At 32.9% G+C, this 22,489-nt stretch overlaps 1 protein-coding gene across 2 annotated transcripts; it reads right to left on the bottom strand.

Annotated features, from left to right (window-relative positions):
- Positions 1 to 410: 410 nt before the first annotated feature.
- Positions 411 to 14,803, bottom strand: LOC129809467 (doublesex- and mab-3-related transcription factor A2). 2 transcript variants are annotated; one of them, XM_055859300.1, is made up of 6 exons: positions 14,078 to 14,803; positions 11,119 to 11,220; positions 10,847 to 11,063; positions 6,690 to 6,764; positions 1,724 to 2,261; positions 411 to 1,045 (listed from the first exon to the last, which is right to left on the bottom strand). In XM_055859300.1, exons 1-6 carry the CDS (start codon positions 14,222 to 14,224, stop codon positions 733 to 735), a joined length of 1,392 nt encoding a protein of 463 aa, XP_055715275.1. In that variant the 5' UTR covers positions 14,225 to 14,803; the 3' UTR covers positions 411 to 732. The 2 variants fall into 2 exon arrangements, with proteins under 2 accessions (XP_055715275.1, XP_055715276.1); XM_055859301.1 differs by having other exon boundaries at positions 10,847 to 11,045.
- Positions 14,804 to 22,489: the final 7,686 nt, after the last annotated feature.

Here is a 22,489-nt window from a genome sequence, read left to right as displayed (position 1 = left end):
ATCAGTGTTCGGTGCTACCTCATGTTCGGTGGTGTCCCAGTTTCCCCAAAACAATTTAAGCCGAAGAAATCACTGGACATTTTCGGTATTAAAGCAAATCCTTCTTTCCAGTATTCCCCTGTTGAGTTCAAGAAAATCTTCAATCTAAAATTCTTTCAACTCTAACTAACAATGATATTTTATATCCATCTCTCTTTGAAGTTATTGCTGCTTTATTAATTCGTTTATTTCAAGATGATTTGGGGGAGTGCGAATGACTGTGAAATTGAAGGAAATTGTTCATATATCTTCACAAGGGGCACAATAACGCTGTAGAACTGTAAGAAAAATTTCTAGTTGTTTTCCAGAAAATAAAGAGATCAAAGATCCAATTGAAATACTTGCGACCAAGAACTTTGCAAAAATAAAAATTTTTCAATCCATTACACATCTTTATTTGCTTCTCAAATAATTTCAATATCTGATTAAAGCATTATTATTGAGATGAATTAATTCTAAATACACAATTACTGTACACTCTTCTCAAAGATTATACATGCTAGAATTTCATCTACTTGGGAGGCTAAAATTAACCTTCTCCATTCTAATATTTCGAGAACAAATCACTACACTAGGCTTTGTTTTTCTTTTTTTTTTTTTGGAAATAAGAGAAACTTCTCTTTTGATAAAAATACTCTTATGTGACTATACTGAATGAAATAGTTGAATTATTAAAATTCAATGTACTTGACACTACTCTTGGTTCTCACTGCCACCAGTCGGTGTCCCACCCCTGCCGTTACTTCCTCCACCATTTCCCGTGGAACTTCCTCCACTAGCTGCACCACTCGATCCATTCGATTCAATCTGATCCGTCGGTTCAGACTGAATTACAGTAGAAAGGTAGCCGGTGCCGGAATATGGCGCTGCTAGAAAGCGTTTGGTAGCCACTGGTTGTTGTGGCATGTACGGATACCTTCCACCGCCGGAAGAAACAAATGCCGTCGGCGGTATGAGGGGTGAAAAGGCGGACTTGACGGAAAAGGGTGGAGAAACGGATGGAACACTGAAAGTCACCCGCAAAAGCACAACTTAAATTAAGCACACACCTAACTAAATTTTCTATCCGGTCATTAGCTAATTTCTTTCTAACAAATTAAAAAAAAATATTAAGTTTATATGACTTCAAAAAAAAAATTTAAAAAAAATGTTTATTATATTTTTTATATTACTCGGAGTATAGACTAATTTGTGTTTTAATGTTTCCTGAATAATCAAATAATTTTTTCTTAATATTTTAGTTATATAGTTCCTTAATAAATTCATAATAGCAATTTTATTTGTTTTTATAGTATAGAATTTTATTTCCCTTATTGATTTGTTCAAAAACTTTTCCCAAAAAAATGTGTGAACTATCAAAAACGACTAAAATATTTCAAATTTCAAGTTATATTACTTAGGGTCAGTCTTAATCGCAATATCAAGATGTATAGAAATAATTTAATATCATGAAAATTTTACCGAATACCCCTTAAAATTGCTTTTTAATTTACTTTCTAAATATAGAGTAAATATTAACGATATAACGTTTAACCCCTATCTTCTTGCTAAACACTCATTAATGCGAAAGAGATTCCAAATCAAGCGGTTTCCACAAGGACAATCAATTTGTGAAATATCGTCACGTGCCCTAGATCACGTGTGGACAAGCATGTAAGTGATGTGGAAAATTAAGTGTACTCACCAGATGGAATTCAGGGCATTTTCGCCATTCAACATCGCCTCCATTGCCTGGACAACATCTCCACGGAATCTGTGCAAAAGTTGCTCCACTTCGCTGCGCCGTCTATTGGGAAAGACTCTCAGCAGAACATTTACAGGCGACCGCGACTGGCTAGACAGAGAGCTACCTCCATCGAGGGTATCCTGCGGCACAAACTGCTGCTGATGATGATGATGGTGGTAGGGTATGAAACCCTGAGAACCCGTGAAGGAGCGCAGTGCGTGGAGATTATCGAGGGAGCAAGGGGGACCACTGGGGGGTGGAGATGTAGAATCCTCCTTCTTGAGACTGAGATTCTCAGGAGTGGCATTCTCGAGGGCTGAATCCACATCGAGATCCGACTCCGGTGAACTTGCTGTACCCCTCTGAATGGGTGACAGTTGACTGGGCAAAGAAAATGGATTTGCCTTCAGGCATGTTGTGGGACTACTTGGAGACGACTCGGATCCTGTGTCGTTGTCATTGTCTGTTTCATTTGAGAGCCTCGTGCGCTTTGGACCTGCGATTGCGAAGAAGAGGATGTTCAAGAGACAATTGAGAAGGTGAAACGAAGATTCATTCAAGTGGAACAACAAAAGGCATTTGGATATAATTTTGTAATTATTTGAAGTAAATTGTTTGTGTGGTGAATTAGGAAGAGCACATTTTTGCTGTATACGTTCTAAAACTCTCAGCAAAAATATTTAGATATAAATATATTGAGCACAGAGGGTCAATAGGGTGGATAAACTCTTTTCTGCTACCGTGCTACCTATCTTCTTTTATTTAATTATAAATTTCTGTGTTGCGAAGCATTTTCAGCAGTCAAGATTAAATTTACAATAAATAAATAAATAAATATTGCTTCTTCAGTGTGCCTGTGTATAAGACTTTCCATTTCATTGCTATTTTTGATAATTTTGCACCATCTCTTTTCATTTATTTCGCAACTTTACTTTAAAAACTTAAAAAAAAAGTAGTTTTGATTAAATATTGACAAAAAGAATCAAGAGCAATAACATCTTTTCTGAAAGATTACTGCAGAAAGAACATACATTAAGTTTTTATAGTTTTTTTTTTTCTAGTCAATTTATGAAATAATTATAACATGAAGCATTGAATTTGGCATGGCAATTTGGACATGAAAAGCTTTTCTTGGGAAAACTAAATTGATATATTTTATTGTATATTTGTTATCAATAAAGTAAATTTGCAAGATAAAAATATAAACAAAATAAAGATTTGGCAACAATTTAGTTACACAGAGGAGAAATTAGGCCATCGAGTTTTCAAATTCTTAAAAAACTGAAACTTTGGGTTTGCAAAAAGACGAATAATAAAACCTGTAATATTCAACAAGAGCTAATTTTGCAAGCCAGTTTCAATCGGTTATTGAGAGATAATGATCCGTACATAAGTAATTGTTATACTACTAAAGTCTTTATTTAGTGAAACTCAAAGAGAGAGCAGTATTTCCGCTTTTTTCACAACTTGTCACCCACCTGGAATTTAAACGATAAAAGATATCAACTTCCAGTCTTCGGTGACCCCTCATGAAAAATATTACTTTCAGATTTTTTTTCTCAAAGCTCCTCCAACCACTCGAAAACCAAGTTTTATTTCTTGTTGTATTTCGAAAATTACTTAAACGTATTTTTTTTAATTTTCGAACTTAGATCTCAACTCCTGTTAAATCTTAACAGGAGGAACTTCAGTGTAATTATAGGAATTTCCTTACACAGGGCACTGGCTATATACACATCTTGTAAATTGTGTATGTTACCTCATCTTGCAGAGGTTATGATAAGAGTTTGGAAGTAGTAAAACATATATTATTTCTTCAAATCCTCAAGCTAAAGAATCAAAATTATGAAAGAAGTTCTGACACTGGAGAATGTCAAAACAGCGGCAGCTCAGGATATTCTGCAGTTCAGTCAGTTTTTGTAAGAATTGGAGTAAAATTTGTTGGTTTAAGGAGCTCAAAGAACGCCTAGGTGTATACAGCCCACATATCGCACCATGCTTCTTATAATCTAACTATCTGTCTAATTTTCGAACTTATTTTGGAGGTAACCTATGTGAATATTTCATCTATGACTGAAAAAAATTTCAATATCACGTTTTCAAAAGTCAAACTTCAATAACTGCAGTGGGCCTATATTTATCAATCGATTTGATTATATTTAGATTTTTTTGGAAGAATTTTAGAATTTCCAACCTGGCTGTATTCGTCTCAATCGGCAATAAACCATTCGTATTTGATTTACAATTTTTAACTGTTCGCTTTGTTTTTTTTCGTTTACCAGACTAGAGGTCAAACAGTAAGATATATCACTTCCAGTCTTTATCGATCCCTCTTCCCCTTTAAGTAGATAAAATCTTAAAACGTGTTTTTCTTTCTCTTTCCCACCTCTTCTCTCCTTCTATACCATGTTTTTTTTTATTTATTTTGAAAATTACTTCAATTATATCTTATATTGTTTTTAGAAATGATTTGAAGACAGTCCAGATGAACATTTCGCCCATATCAGAATTTTCGAATGTCAAAGTTCAACTACTGTGGAGGGCCTAATTCTCAACCAATTTGGTAAAATTTGGATTTAATTTTGAATTTTTTTAATTTTCAAATATGATTTAAGACGTGTATAGACGAATAATTCATCCAAATTCCATTTTTTTTACATAAAATAATACAAACGCCTTTATTCACTCCTTGTTTCATATCTCTGACAAGAAATCAAATATTTCAGTGTATTTTAGTTCAGAGAATAGAATTGAAAGTAATATACAATTAAGTATATGTTTTATATCGGAAGTCAACAATTTAGGCTCGGTGTTGGAAGAATGATCATTGACGAATAGTGGTTAATTGACCCTACATTAAATTTTGGTCCAAATAAACTCCCCCCTAAAATTCAAAAATCAATTATTTGGTGATTTAACTAAATACAAAAGAGATAATTTTTAACCATAAGCACTTGCGTGAATAATAAAATTTTCCCCTGTTTTATTTTGAGAAGGAAAACCCCATAAAAATGACCCGGAGGAAGAGGATGAGAAAGACATTCGGCATTTTATCTCGTTCATAATAGAGTTACGGCGTGTCTATTATGTACTGAAATTGTATTTAAAACATCTGCAGATGTAATTCTATGAAATTTATTAGCATTCCTAGTGCTGGTGACATCATTGAAACTTTCCATGAAGAATATTCATCTGAGATTATAACACAACAGCTATTGGATGAAACTTGTGGCTTAGTTTGTGAGGGGAAAACTTTAAACTTCAGCCTCTTTTTCTATCCCTCTTTTGAGGAAGACGCACTTTCACGGGAAAATCTTTTATATTGGTCTCAGCAACAGATTATACATGGAAAAGGTAATGGCAAAAGACCTACCAACTATGAGACGGTCTTGCAGAGACAACAATACAATTCACTTTAAATGATGGTATTTCTATTCTTTTACAAGAAACTCTGGCGTCTGGTATTGTTAGAATTGCTCTATGTGTCTGTTGATATCAATTAAATCAAATACCTAAAACTTTTTAGGGTGATGTCAAAGAGAACGTTCAACTTTTGCATGAAGAGGAGTTGCCGCGCGCGTAATTTTAATTTTAATTGTGACTCTTTTGTTGGAGAAAAATTCTGTCTTTGACATAATGCACAACACTCTTGCAAGAGGGTTTATTTTTTTATTATTTATATTTTTATACTGCAATTATGAGGGTGTGGTAAGGGTTGCGGTCACAGTTTGTAAACTTTTCTCATGTTCTCTCTGCCGTAGGGAAGATTTATATATACGTATAACATCAATTATTGTGCTCAAATTGCTGAAATTTTGGAAGTAATTCTCCTTGAGAAGAGGAATTCTGTGTCAGGTCATATTTCTTTTTTTTCCACAATATTAAACCCCTCAAGAACGAAAGGATAAAAAGCACATCGTATTGAGAGGGATGGATAAACGATATAAAAGTGATGATATGGATATCATATAAAATACAAATCACAAGAAAAATCATACAATAAAATTTTGCATTGCATTCAATCCATAAGAGCACATCAAGCGAAGCTACATCTAAATCATTTTTACATCGTCCAGAAAGTTTTATAGAGAGTAAACATGAGAAATGGGGGCAAAAGATGGACTTTTCTCCATATAATATTCTCTGTGAATAGACTCTTGAACATTTTCTAAACGATACTTGAGAATAAATATCTGATGCTTTTCTCCCGCAATACTCACACAATAATTGTACAAAATCTCTGATCAATGTAAAATCCCTCTGTGGCTGCGTGAGATGTTTGTTTGGCCAGAGAACCAACCCCTAATGGGTTCACCGTCTCTACAAACTCTCAATGATGCCTTTTGCATTTTCCACCCCGACGCAGACAAAATGAATTTCAATGGATGATTTCAAGTATCCAGTAAATCATGTGTATTCAATTCATTATATCGTATACCCACATCACAAAATCTCATCCCCTTTGGTACGCTTTTGAGCACAATGTAATTGCCTCAATTAGAACAATATGATAAATTTTTACCAAAGTGCTAAAATTTATCAGAATTTTCGAGCAATTTCAAGGAGAACCTCTCCAGAAAATATTTCGTAAGAGGCAAAAGAACAAAATCCTCTTAAAATGTTCCGCATAAAAATTGTGAAATTATACTTCTCTTAAAGGAATCTGCAGAAGATCTTTGGAAAAAAGTCACCCTGTATTTTAATACCATGAGCAAACAACTTGAGGAAGCCAAAGTGTATTTTCACGCTTTTCTCTGCCACTCTCAAGAACCTTTTCATCATTTGAGCACTAAGTATTCCCGTATATTATTAACAATGGAAAAGTTGGAACTGAATTTACTCATTGTAATACACACGCCAAATAAAATGGAAACTGTTCAACTAATAAAAGATCAACAGTACTTTTGATTGTTCACACACTTACCAGGACTTCCGTCATTTTCTGTGTTTTCTGGCGAATAAGACGATGAGAGTCGCGTGGATCTCACGAGATCGATTTCTAGAACGAAATTTAAAGAGGTCTTATAACACAACGAGAAAAAAAATTAAGCAATATTTCAAATAAATTGATTTAAGAACAATATTGTATACTAGAGGTTTTAGACGTTTAGAATTAACTATATTGAACGTGCCTTTAAACCCGATTTGTTTCAAATAGAGGACGTTTAGAAACATTAGGGATTATAAAGTGACAAAAAAGATTAAACAACATTTTGCCTCAAGAAAGGTAATTTCTATAAGGTACCAAAAAGAGAGATAACCAAACATCCCAGCTTTGCAGAATACTCAAACACACGATATTATAAAACACCCCGTGGATTAGGCTTCTCGCAAACTTTTTGGGTGCTTAGGTAGGGGAAGGTCGTCTGCCTTCAAACGAAAAATGGAGTTCCAAATTTAAGATTTTTTTCTGAAGAATTCGCAAAATGGATTTTATTTTCTACTACACCAAAAAATTCTCTTGTTTATTCAGCGTATATGCTTACTTCATTTAGCACTTACAAGTCCTCAGTTTTTCCTTCTGAGGAAATTAAAAAAGTGATGTCGATTTGTATGAAGGCAGCTGGCATAGTCTGCCTTTAAACGCGAGGCAGCTGCCTTTAAATGTTTTTTTTTCACTGAGAATATTGAATCAATAAAACTAAATGGGCTATAAATGATTAGATTGAAGCCTAACGCACTCACTAAAATCATCACTGCAGTCAAAAGACATTAAACAATAACTTTTCTTCACATTTTTCTGAAGCACTGTTTTGCACTTAAAAATTTTCGAGAAAAAGCCATTGAAGTTGACAATTGTCAACTTGAAACATCCCGGCCGGAGCAAGATAGCAGGTTATAAGTATTTGTATGACGTTCGTCAAAGAAAAGTAGGAGTTCGATTTCACATATATTCGTGTGGGAATGTGCAATAATTTCTCTCATTGTAATTCTCCGCAGAGAAATATTTGAGAAAACGCACTATAGAATGTCTAGGACTTTGCTGGACAACTAAAATGAGAGGGAATATGTGAAATGAAACTTCTATTTGACCTGACGAATACCGCACAAATACTTGTGACTTCCTATTTTGCGCCCGGTCGGGAAACTATCAAATGTTTTGATGTATGGAAACATAGGATTTAAAGGCACACGACATTAGCATTTAAAGGCTGCTGCAGGGTGATATTTGCAAAATTTTGCCACCCACAAAAATTGTGTCATCTGAACCAAAATGTATTAACAGAAATATTAAGCCTGATTAACCTTCTATGTCACAATGGAAGATTTATTTGTAAAATGATTTTTACTATGAAAAATCACATGATTTGTGGAGCATCAAAATTACAGTTTAGAGCTCATTTTCATTTTTTTTATCTACCATCTAGGAAATAGGAGCTAGGCTCTCCATTTTTTGATGATTTGTGAGGATGATGGATAGCCACCTAATAGTTAATAGACTATAATTTATGCTTTTGAGAACAACGAAAAAATCGCAACATTTAAAGGCTGCTGCATTTAAAGGCAGACGACTTTCCCCTACTAATTTACCACTGACTGATAAAGTTGATTCATAAATCAGAAAATCAATTCAAAGTCGAAAATTGGTTAAGAAAATACACATTTTTGAGTGCTTTTTGATATTAGTATCAAGCTTACAGATAAATAAAAAGGAAATATTCAAGAAAGATAAATAAATTTGTAAAGTTCATAACTGATTGAAACCGGAAGAGCCGAGTGAACCGAGTTAAAAATTTCAAAACCTTTCCAAAAAATCCGAATTTCACTAAATCAGTTAAAAAATAAGCTCTCCAGAGTGGTTGAACCTTGACCTTTAAAAATTAATAATGGTGATTTTTTTAGATTTATAAGCATGTATGGGCTACAATTTCCAAAACATATCTAAAAAATAAAAAAAATCGAGCAGATTCTGAAAACCAAAAAGCATAGTTTTGATGCAGATGAGGCTGAGGAAGGTAACGGTTTTTTAGCAGGATCCCAGAAATCCAGAAGTATCTTTTGTATTTTTATCTCTAGCACGGTAATAGGTTGAAAAAGCGGATTATGTATACTGTCTCTTGGAGTTCGAGCAGTAAAATATGAAAAGGAAATATCCAGTAGCTGCTTCTAACAAACTTTTTCATACGATACACTTTGTGTCATACATACTTCGTCATTCGGATTATTATCTCCACCATACTATGATAACTGAAATCTATAAGGGTCACTTGTTTCGATATTATTAAAATATGAACCGTACTGCAATGAACCCTGATAATTAACTCTTCTTTGCACTACACCAGTATCTTTTAACTCAGTCATTCAGCTTTGCCATTTTTATTCAGAAAATTTTAAATATAAAAAATTCTAGATCTTTCTATTAATTATCTTATATTGCAATTAAAAAAATCTATATTGATAAAATTAGACCAAAATTGAGCCATTAATCTTTAAACAGTTAGCTTTATATCATATAGAAAATGTACACGATTCAATAATTATGAAAAAGTTACAAAATGGATTATAAAATGAATATTATAACAAAAAAATAAATAAAATAAAAACATGGAAAATTCTAAAAATGTCGGAATGTCGGAATGACGTCAGAAGTTATTTGTTATTCATTCGGCCGTTCGCAGAGTTAGAGCGATTTAGGGTCTTCGTAGCAGCTTCCAATAAGCCCACGAATGTTTCATAAACATGACCATACTTTACCATATACTTCCCTCTTTACAATCGCTGAATATCTTTTATAGGGATATGCCAAACACGCGTTGTGCAATCTATTAATTTTCGCGATGTTTTGAAAATGGTTTAGATTTAAACGCACATAAGAGAAACTGGGGCACCACCGAACACGGGGTAGCACCGAGCACTGCGATTTTTTAATTAGATGTTCGACTTCAAAGGGCGAGATCTGTTCATAGAAGTTCATTGAATAAATGTTCGTCATAGTCTAAGCAGTTTAGAAATAACCATCATTGTTCGGTGCTACCCCATGTTCGGTGGTGCCCTAGTTTCCCTATACATATTTCGTTCATAAAAAAAATAACCTTAAATCATTCAAAAAACCTCGTTTTAAAGATCAAAGGTTGATCCATTCTATAAAAATTATTTCTCTACATATTAGGGTTGGGTTCATTATAAAAGTCTTGGAATTCATGATAAGTTTGAAGCCTTTCTAAACGGGAACCAAATATGAACCATATTAATTTTTGCCTAAAATTAAATTATATAAATCATATGCTTTTGGAGACTTTTTAAGTGTTTGTTTTTTAAATCGGCTTATATCGGTTTTGAACCCATAAACGTAAAAAAATTGAAAAAAAAACTTTTTAAAAATGTCCGAAAGAATATGATACTTTTCTCATGATTTGGATAGTTTACCAATTTAACAAATCTTTCTAAGCAATAAATGTGCAACTACTTTCGGAATACAGAATCTAAATCGAGGCGATCAGCCTTGAGATAAACCCCTAATTAAGTTCCAAGTTAAGTTCTAACATTCTGTAATGTAAAGTTTGGACTAAACTATTTTAAATGTTTTAAATGTAGTGGAAATTTTTATAAATAAAGCCCCACATAATTTATATTACTATATGCAAGATGTTTTTTACTTTTCATTGTGTATACTTTTTTGATTTTGAGTTTCAATTGGGAAAGATTATTTAAAAAAGCAAATTTTGCGAAACAAACAATGAACATGCCCTAAGTCATCAAGACTAAAATTTACTTGCACTATTTACTTGACCCATGATGATGAATAAAATTTTGTGGACTTATGTAAATTATTGTTTGCATCAGCAAGTATTAACAGAAACATTTTTCATCGTCTAATAATTTCCGTAAATAGAGAATTTTGTAAAATTTCACACTCTATTACATGCCAAGGTGGCAAAAAGCTGGGAGAGAAATATACACAAATTTACTTGACGTATTTTAAGTATGATAAGGTCATGTGCGGAAAGAGAGGAATGGTTTTGAATGCAGATTTTACGAAAATTAATTTTTGATAACAAATATCGAGAAAAAAATATTATTTGTCTTTCTTGATTGTGTATCTTGCACAGAATTGACGATTGAAAGAGAAGTAGCACTTACGAGATTCGTTGTTGTTGTACGAAGAATTCCTCTGATTCCGCGAACTGTCTTTCCGTGGTGATGATGAGGCGCTCCTGATGGTATCCTGTGATAGTGGGATTTTATCCGAATTGCCCGAATTCGGATTTGGCACAGTGTAGAGTAATCCTAATTCACGAGCCTCATTCTCTTCTTGAGCTTGCTGTCTTCTCAAAGCGACCTTGTTCAACGATTTGTCCTATCAATTTCCCAAGGATCTTCAAGGATTTTTCAGTACAAATATTGGGATTTACCTGTGCTGCCATAACTCGCTGTCGCTCAGCAATCAATGTACATTTCGCACAGACACAGTCTCGCCATCGGCAATATCTCTTGTGACCTTTCAAAGCACTCACCTGCATTAGAAATAAAAACATTCAAATGAAAACAACTCAAGTCTTTTAATACAAACTGTGGGAAATTACAAGAGAGACTAATTGAGACACACATTTTTTTAACCCTAAAAAATGCCCAAAGATGAATGAAAGGCGCAAAGGGTTGCAAATTGCTTGTTATTTCATCTTGCATAATTTCATAATTACTCACAATCAAGGTGTAAAACACAGCTTATAATAGAGCTCATTTTGAAAAGAAAACCACCCGCGAGGATTTTTAACGTTTTTTTTTTTTCAACTCTTAGTAATTGTAAATAATTACCGTTCGTGGGTGTTTCTCTAATTGTGTTTTTTCACATTTTTTTTTGCAAATTTTTTGATGAAAAGAGTAATTAAATGCAGGAACTACACTCAGAAAAAAAAATATTTTTACTTTTAAGACAGATAAGAAATATATTACCTTAAACACTTATGAAGATACTAGGTGAGAATTTCAATAATATTTCGATATATTTATTTCGATGTACCGGACTTTTATTGCCATTTTGTACATTGTTTAGTTTACAAATTTATTATTCAGATTACAATGTTTCGTGAAAAATGTCCATTCAGACCCTTCAATCATTTGTACCGGGCGAATAATTAAATATAAAAACAATTAAAAAATATATTGTGATACACAGTAAGACTTCAATTGTGTGAGCCTATTCAGATTAATTCCATTTACAGTGTCTGGCCAAAGGTTTCTAGACAAATCTATGTTCGAGAACCCAGGTGGAAAAATTGACAGAAAAAAAATAACTTTTCAAATTTTTCTTTTTTAAATTTTAATTGATTTTGTTTCATATCAAAAATAATTGTTTTCCCAAAATTGATAATTTTTCATCGGCCAAAAGTTTCTTAACACATTCGCAAAACTTACTCAAAATGGTCAAATACGTACAAATAACTTCGCTTCATCCAATTATATTTTGAAGTTATGTCATTTAAGAGACAAATGGTGAATTTGCAAATTTCTAAAGTTTATAATGGTCAGTTTATACATAAGCATGATAAGGAAGTGATGATAAATAATAGTAATATACTGTATTTTTTATTACTTTATAATTTAGGTCAAAATGTAAAGTTACAAGAAGTAAAAATGCCCCAAATATTACAAAAATCTATCGCAAATTGAGAAGTGGTAAATATGATTGGGTGATTTTAGCTCATAGGATTTTATGGATAAGCAAGTCCAATCTGAATAAAAGGTTGCAGTTTTACTTAAAAGCACGTTAAAAAAAAAGTTAATCTGCAATCTTTTAGCCAGATTGTACTGCCTTACCTATGAAATCTATGGAGTTACCCAATTATTCTTACTATTTTTGAAAATATAACTTTTTCTTGATAATCACCATCGAGAAGGAGTATCTTGTACTATATTTTTTTCAAATTTAAAAATCATTCCGTAATTTTTATGTTGCATTTAATTTAACCCTTTAACGACGAGACAGTTTTCGCTGACCGAAAATCAGCAATAAAAATGAAACCGATAAACAAAATCAGTAAAAGGTCTTACATCTAACCTTAGAAAAGCCAACAGAGTCTTTTTTGCCTCAAGGAACGATAGGGACAAAAATAGCTAAAAAAAATTTAAGTAATTTTCCTGACGATACCAATGACGGATAATTTTTACTCTAATGAAAAATATTATGTTTGAGTATTGTAGTTTCTTGTTCCAAAACGGTTTTGCTTAAAAAAATTGGAAGTATAAAAAATAATTAAAATCAATTTTCAATATGAGAATTTAAAAATTCGTCATTTTTTAACTTAAAAATTTGCTATATAGCAAATAGCTGTAGACTTGCAAAAATATCGTAGATTCCTTTAACCTTCTACTTTACAATTACGTACAAACATAAAAAAAAAATAACTTTAGGTAGTCAGGAAAAATTATTTTCTTTATGGGACACCGGTGTTCCAATCGTCCTTAAAGGGTTAAATTTACGGGATAATTTATCTAAAAAAAATTGCTTTAATAATTGCAAATAAAAAAGTCCACTTTCCTTTCTTTGCCTCCTTATTTTACAATTTGTTTTAACACTTTCAAATTAAATAGTATACCGATTAAATAATATACGATTATTTGGTGTTCAATAATAATATTAATTTGGAAAAATATACAAAATATTAACTATTTATTTAAGTATTAAAAAATGTATTTATAAATCACATTTTTTTATTTTCGAGTTACGCATATTCGAGCGATTCAATAATAAGAACAAATCAAAGAAGTAGCGACGGCATTACAATTTTTCGAATATGCAATTCAACTTCAATCGTGTAAATTCCCAAAAAACGGATTTAAAAAAAAATTACTAGTAAAAAATAAAATAAGGAAATATGGAAGAAATTTTATCATTTAACTCTTTCCTGACCATTTCATTTCATACATATTTTGTTTTAGGTAGCCAGAGTCCCAAGTCATTCGGAAGAGTAAAAACTATGTTATTCCTTATCTAAGCCTATTTCACCATATAAGTGAAATAGGCCCTCTTATTTGGGCATTTTTAAAATTTTCATGTTAGTCATTGTACGAAAAAAATCAAACTTTTTACCTATACTCATATTAAATAAAACCCTGAAATTATTTTTAACCCTTTAAGGACGAGTGTCAAAAATCGGGGGTTAGAAAAAAATCACTTTTTCTTAGGGGAAAATATAATTTTAACAGACCGTAGGGAATTTTTTTTTGGGACACCGGTGTTCCAATCGTCCTTACAGGATTAACAGGTACACTAGTAGCATAACAAATACGGTTGTGAAAAACTCCAGCGACATAAATGCTAAACGACTTTACACTTACAGTTGCATTTTGTAATTTAGAAAAATTATTTACCACTCCGTGATTTCGACATCTAGCACATTTTGGTGTCCTTTGATAGCGTTCTGAGGCTGCTCGAAGAAAAAACGACGGTGGCAGAGCCCCCAAAACAGGATGTTGCGACATTAAATTGGTCATATCGACCCCATTGGGTAAACTCATTTTCACACTTTAATTAACACAATTAAAACGTTATAAAAATAATCAATGCAAGTTCACAAAAAAATCGCACAAAATGCAGCAAAAATTTACTAATGTTCACAAATTTATTTTAAAGGAAATTAATGACAAAATTTAGTTTTAAAACATCACATTTGATTAAAAAAAATGATAAAACACTCAGAAAAAAATAGTCCAAACATTTGATTCTAAGTCACACAAACGATGAAGAGATGTGTAAAAGGATACTGTAAGGGTGGTCAAAAATACTGAAGCGGCACCGCCACCATCCACAGAGTACAGAATGTAACTGAATCAAAAAAGTATATTGAGTGATGCCATAACCATATTCCACCCAAGAGCCAACCAAATCCATCCGAAATCCTCAAGTGGGAAATATTACACTGGATGCTGTGTGTAACCGTGTGACGCTACACAGAGTAATTGTATATAATATTGAATGGGCTAAAATGACTGTGTATGCGTAAAATACACCCATCACTGGTAACACTACTGTATCACGAATAGGTGAGATTTCCCATTGTAAACACTGTCCATTCCGCAGACTTGCCACAAAATTTTCACCCATTGACAGGGTGGTAGTTGGAACGAGATAGCATGATATTGGAAAAGTGCAGAGGCGGCCTCGGTGAAACAACACACAATTGAACACTATGTGTAAATTTCACCCCCTAGTCGAGTACGCAATAGTAGCAAAGTACAAGTGTTAGAAAGAGAAAACAACCTACAATGTCGCGTATCGTGCAATGACCCAGGGTTGAATTCGGGGGTAGCTTTAAAACACCCACTTCTAAATACTAACGCGAATCTATTCGCGCAATCTACCCTCCTTTCCTTCCCACAAAAGTCATTTTATACGCCAAATTGTTACTGTGCGCCGTTTCAAAAATGCTTTCAACTCCATTTCGCGTGCCCTTCTACTCTCTCTTTCTCTCTACTTTTTTTGGTAGAAAAATATTCACATTTTGGAATTTCGATCTCTTTCACATCCCATTTCCCACTCACTTTTATCCTTCAACCAACCCCACTTCACCGCTACGAGAACCCAAAAGTTGGTAAATATAAAACTCCTGCGGCTAACTTTTTGCACGCTATGTAGCTTCAAACCTACACATATCATATAAATTTAATTTGATGGGGGTGGTTAAAGAACTTTGTGACTTTCAGGGGGGAGTGTGAAGTATCTCTCAATTGTGAGACTTTCCCACACAATACTCCATACCAAATTATTCATCTAACGATCGAAAAGTTTAGAAGACTTCTTTACTTTTCTCAACATTCAGTCCAAAGAAAATCTCATTGTCAACTTTTTGACTTAATGTAAATTTAGCCATAACCTTTAGCACAAGTATTTAGATTTCAAATGAAAGTGTGAATTTTGGCGGAAAAACACCAAAAATAGCAAAGTCTCAAATTATATCATCCTAAAAAGAGGAAGCTCTTCTGTGAAGAAAACAGTCAAGTGAAGACAAAAATGCTCCATAAAAGATATCCTAAAGCTGTACCAGAAATTGAAATTATTCCACTGGAAGTGATAGCTCTGAAGATGATGAAAATGAACACAGTAAATTTACATACATTTCTGACCAATCGTGAGCGTCATACAAATGAAAAGTGTAACTGTGAGAATTGTGTTATATTTTCAGCATCTCTCCGTCCCTTTCGCTGAAGCCGTTCCCACAAGAAGGCGGAGCTCTTGCCAACATCACTCGAGAATTGTATACAATTTTACATAAACGTTACATAAGATATTTTCATTTGAGATCCCATGAAAGAAAAAAAAAGTTTGGCACAATTGCATTGTAAAGATGCTTTTGTGGTCTTATTTTAATCAAAGAACACAGAGAAGAGGACAGAAAATGTATATATATTATGAGAAATCTTTCCATCGCAAATCTTAATCTCGGAAACTTCTCGGGCGAAGAAAATTCCTTTTAATTCACAGAGGGAAAGAACAATAGTAAAGGAAGTTTGTTGTCTAAAATCGCTACTCAAACATTCGTACATAATATGCTATCTGCAGACTTTTTAATAGTTCCTCTCAATGAAAATGCATGTTTAACTTGATCTCTGCAAATATGTATAGAATTATGGTTCAAGTAATAACAATAGACAAGGAGAATAGGGCAGATTTATATAGTAATACATTTTTGAAAACTAATGAACAAAAGAATATGAAGTGTATTGAAGTTAGTTGTTGTTTGTTACACTGGTTAAACTTATTAAAAATTGAATGAAAAGATACAATAACTACTCCTACAGAGTCTAAAATAAGATTACAATGATAATCTTTTGATATGCTTTCATGCCATTTGTTGCAAGGTTTCACAAATATGAACCTCATGAAAAAGTGTAATTCAAGAATATGTAATAGAAATTTTTAGTAAAACGTGTAAACAGACGGAAAAATTTAACAACTCATTACACACTTGTATCTATAATATTTCCTCTAAAATTTATCAGATTTTAAATAAAATATTATGGAAATTACATAAAATGTATAGCAGTACACAAAAGTTACATTTGTCTAAATTAATAACGAAAATCATTGTAAAACATCCAATCATTTTTCACTATTTTTTTTTCAATGTATATTATTACATGAGGAAGTTTCATACATGTAGGAAAAACTGGGGCACTACCGAACATGGGGAAGCACCCGAACACTGTTTTATTAGGTGAGATTCTTAACAATCTCACCTACTATAATCCTAACAAAATTTCATGTCGTCCGATCGACCTCAAACTTGGCCAAAATGTGTTTCAGCACTTCCTGATCACGAATATATATGTGGCTAATTTACGTTCCCGGCCGGCCGGCCGGCCGCTCTTTGGAGCTTAATAGCTCCTAAACTAAAAAAGATATCGACTTGCGGTTTTCGGCAAAGGTTATATATCGGGTGAAAATTGCAACTTGGTGCATAGACCCCCCACCCCCCACCCCTCCTTCCGCCATTTTGAAGACCCCCCTTTTTTTGTTTTCTCAATAGCTCCGCCCCTATGGCATTCAGCGGACTCAAATTTTAGTATGTTATAGCTGGGCCTTAGAGCTTTCCATCAATACCAAACTTAAGGTCCCCCGACCCCCCTGACCCGAGCTATAAGGGTCCAAAAAAAATTTCTTAAAATGGCCATAACTCCGGTTCTAATTGTCAGAATTTAAAAAGTGAGGGCTTTTTGGAAAGCTCTCGTGAAATGCCACTTCCCCTTCTAACATCGCAAGTTCATAAAACCACCGCTAGGGGCGCTTTTTTTAAAAAGAAAATTTTTAAATCTTAAAAGTTAAATAACTCAAAAATTCCATTGTGCATCGGGCTGAAAATTTAGTATGTTGTAGCCGTTGATTATACCTATCAAACAAAAAAAAACCTTAAGCCGATCTAAAACCCCTGACCCGAGCTATAAGGGGTCAAAGTTCGAACATTGACCGGCCTCTATCTCCGGTTCTAATTAACATAGCGACCTAAATTTTACCTTTTTGGTTTCGTCTCGATGAGCACTTTCAGATGGAAGTTCAAAAAGTCACCACAGGTGGCGCTGTGATAGCGTCAAAATTCATCGAAATTCAAAGTCACTTTTCTCAAAAACGGCATTGTGCAAGTTAATGAAATTTTAGTATGTTGTAGTCCAGTCTAGGACGTTTCCAAAATGGTGCGTATGTGCGCTGTGGTTTCAATAGAACCGGAGATATGAGGGGTCAAAGTTCACGAAATTCAAAAAATCATATCTCCGGTTCTATGTGACCGATTTTGATGAATGAGGGCTTAAACGAAAGATCTCACCAAATGCTACAACTTTCTAGAATATTTGAACTTCGTGGGACCAACACCAGGGGCGCCACAGTCGAAAAACCAATTTCAATATCACATAACCTCAATTATCTCGACTGTCGCTGAACCGATTTTGATGATTACTTCAACATAATTGTAGAGCACATTTGTCTCTACATTTCGTCCATACATCATTTTCCGCTCAGACTACGCTATCACTCCGATTTTGCCGTTTAAGTGTGAAAAAATTGATTTTTCCCATAATAACGCTTTGAAATCACTCAGATGCCAATTTGACTGCCTCTACTCCACCAAGACACTTAAAATAGGGGTTTAAATGGAAAGTCCCGCAAAATACAACAATTCTTTGATATAGTTGAAGTTCAACAAATGACTACTTGGGGCACTCTGGATGAAAAAACGAGTTAAGAAACAAAAAACCTCGCTTATCTTGGCTTCTGAGTAATTGATGAGTTCAAGTTCTACGGCAAAATTATAGAGAACATTCTGGTCTACATTTCACCCATATATCACTTTTCTGTCAGTTCATTCAAATCCTTGATATTTTGGTTTAAATACAAAATTTGTATAATTTCACGAATTTGATTCAAGATAACTTAATGGCGTCTCCCTACTTCAGCATCAAATCGAATTTGCATGCACTCCGAGTTAGCTCACGTTAAGAATCTCACCTACATAAGCCGGTTAGGATTATCTGTCCCTTTCTAAAGTACTTAAGCTATGGCGACCATTTCTTCAGTGAACAAACATCCCTGTAGTATCTATGAATTCATATCGGTCTCGTCCTCTGAAGTCTAATATTTAATCAAAAAATCAGAGTGTTCGATGCTACCCCATGTTCGGTGGTGCCTCCGTTTCTCCTATAGTGAAACCAAAAATAAAGACACACTTAAAACAATTTCAATAATGGTTTTTAGAAGCCATGTCTTTCGATTTTTTCTACGTCAGTATCCATCAGAAGATATTCGTCAGTTTAATCAGCATTTGCCATAACTTCCTACTGACAACTTTTCATGAGACATGATTATCATTTCAGCTTTAAATTTCCTAAAAGTAAGCCCTGATAGCGATACTTTTGAATAAAAATTAATAATAAACTATAATTTGTCTCGAAAATGTATCTAGAAAATTATTTAAAAGGCTAAGACGTAGAGATATACATATGTGAAACGCAGAATAGTTACAGTATGATATTACACCGTATCTTCCATGGTTTATAATGCCGAGTTTAATATTTACTATTTAAAATTTTGTAAAATGTACAATATAAAGTACAAACCCATCATGTGCCTCTCTAATGATGTAACCTAAAAGTATGATCGGATTACAAAAAGTTCATTGCACATTTTTGACTATTTCGAATTACTTTTTCAGATATCGTCGGTTGCATCTATCATTGCCGTAACTGCATTGTGCCATCATTTCTCGCAAGAGACGACGTCTGTATCGGAGCTTGCATCAAATGCAGATACAAAACGAATGCAGATACGACAAAGGTCGATGCAAGCGATAATATGTAAAGAATCTTTTAACCGATGAAAAATGATCAACTTTTGGATTCTTGTATGAAATAAAATTATTACTTTTTTGAAATAAATAAATAAAATTAATGATAGACAACTAATTTTCAAAAATAAAGATTTTTTTTCCATAATTTTATTCACCTGGTTTCTCGAACATAGATTTGTCAAGAAACTTTTGGTCGACATGATCATATATATAAAGTATGCATATTAAGTTAAAATTTACAAACATAATAAATTTTCACATTGTTAATACAACTATAACACTATGCTACAAATTGACAGTCTTTTTTGACCTACGGATCTCATATGGTACGTTTGATAAAGTCGAGTTTCTTGATAAAGAATCTGTTTTTCTTTACTCCTACACATCACAATTTTCCTTTTTTAATTAGGGGTCCATCTGGAAGATGATTGCCCCGTCCTTTTTTGTTTTTGCTGTTTTCTATTCTATTCTACTTAAAATCAAATATAAGGCCTATAAGGCATTTGAAGGATCGGAACGAGATATCTTCTATGGATGAAATGCACATAGTCCTCAGAGGAGTCTATTGTGTGAACAGATTTTTAATCAGGAGACTCGAATCGATCACGTACCATGTGAGATCAGTATGCCAAAAATCGTATTTCATAGTGTAATTGAAAGTTACGCGGAAAATATTGTTGGGAAATGAACTATATATTTTATCACATCAATGTTGACTATGCATTTTTTGCCATATTAAATTAACGCATTTATACACTTAATTCTTAAAAATACAGAAAAAAATCATTCTATAAGAATTCGCATTGTAAAATTCTAGAATCGTATATTTTCATTTTCAAAATAAATTTTATATAGGTTTCACGATTTTTACTATTTTAATTGTATTTTTAATTTTTACTTTAATTAAAAGTGATTTTCAAAAAACGAAAACTTCAATTAAATAATATTTTATACAGAGAAAAAACAAACTTGAATCATATTTTTCGCCGTTGCGTTGGCGTATAATTTTTAAACTCTCTACGTTCTGAAAATAAGTCGTACGTAAATTTAAAGGATTAAAGAAATTCCTTTGTTATTGGTGAATACATTACAGATGTATGTTCAAAACAGAATATTAGCCAGAAATTAAACATTTACTTTAAAATAATCTTAATTCTAAAAGATTTTGCTTGCAGAAAAAAAACAATTTTTATCCTTTTATGTGTGTTTTCTGCTCTACAATATTAGTTCATGTGAGGGTAATACAAAATGAATCAATCTGTTTTGAATTTACATGCAGTAGTAATACTAACGGATTTCCGTACAGATTTTTCTGAATGCAATTATAGCTTTGAAACTCTCTCCATTTTTTTTCTATTTGGAAGATTTTAATATCTGAAACTGTTTGATGTATGTAAATTGTAAAATACACTATATTTTATATTATATAAAATTTAAAATGATATCTTTGTTCTTTTAAGATAGTTCAGTTATTGTAGCATTAATTTACTCAAAATTGAAATAGTATAATGTGTAAGATTAACAAAGAATATCTTTAGGCTAAAGAGACATTTTAGAAGAAAAGAAATTCATTAGTAAGAAATGTGCGAAAATAATATAAAGTAAATTTCTTTTGCTGAAGGCACGAAACTAAAAGAATTATGTAAGGTAAAGTACCCTCTAGTCGGCCGGTTTCTCAACTCGGCCAGTTGAATTATTTAACCAATTTTTTTAACGTTTTATAGTCAATTTCTATGAAATTTTCACTGATTTACGTTATATATAATATAATACACCTTATAATGTTAAATCGGTAAGACCATATTATAACAAATCTAAGTAAATTGAATAAATAGTCGCACTGGCCGAGTTGAGAAACCGGCCGACTAGGGTACTTTACCTTAATATTTTTTTTTAGATACGAATATTTTTCTTCTGCAAAATTTCATAATATTTCTCAATAGGAAACTAATAAATGACACTTATAAAGAATATAGTAACCTGCTGAAAATGTTAAAAATTCAATTAATGGATGAACAATTGTATTTATCCAAGGTAAAGTACTAAAAAATAAACCATACCCCTAGTATGACTCTGTATTGAGATAAACTTACTTTAAGTTGGGATTCCAACCCAAGAATGAAGTTGCAATGTTAACCATCTACTAGAGAGTTATTGTACTACAGATTCAATTCGTTGAACACTTTGCGAGAAATTCCCATTGAGAGAAAATAGATTTAAAACTATTAACGTAAACTTGAGTGAATTTAATCACAATTTCATGGTCAGGGCAACTGTGAATTTCGTGACGCTGCTGTGCAAAATAGTGATCATCAATTATACCAGTGTTTTAGGGGTTAAATACGTCAGAAAAAGTGGGTCAAAGCTACACTTGGGTCACTGAGGGAAATATTATATGAGAAAATTTCTCGAGCTTTTTCCTAGCTGTATATTGGTTTTCCAGAATTTTCCCACAAAACCGATTTATTCAAGTATTTTTTCCCTCAATTTCCGAGAAGTGATATGCTCTTTTCCAATTATAAAGTTAGCACTTTGCAATATATGGAAGATAATAAATTGTAGAAATCAACAAAGTCCCAATTAATTTATTCACTTAATATAATTCATGTGAATTTTTCACACCCTAACAAAAATGATTCAATATTGCGAAGATGCAATTTTCCCTTCTTTTTTATATTAAATGAGTAATTAACAAAACATTCAATTAAGATCGCAGTAGAGAATCTCTCGAAAATCGTGTCTTGTTCAACAAAATACCATTCATCCACTTTTCATAAATATTAAAATTATCTTACAGAATAGTGAGTATGAGTTGATTGGAGTTTGGATCTATAATTCATTAAATGCATTACATGCACACCATAATTCTCGCTGTCTCCGCAAATCTCGCCCTCTACTCCGCACCGGTGGAAATAATTACTTTGCATAGCGGAGGGATCACAGGCCG

The sequence above is a fragment of the Phlebotomus papatasi genome, chromosome 1, assembly GCF_024763615.1.
Source record: "Phlebotomus papatasi isolate M1 chromosome 1, Ppap_2.1, whole genome shotgun sequence".
Taxonomy (NCBI): domain Eukaryota; kingdom Metazoa; phylum Arthropoda; class Insecta; order Diptera; family Psychodidae; genus Phlebotomus; species Phlebotomus papatasi.
The sequence above is the reverse complement of the archived record's forward strand: the minus strand, read 5'-3'. Positions and strand labels throughout refer to the sequence as shown.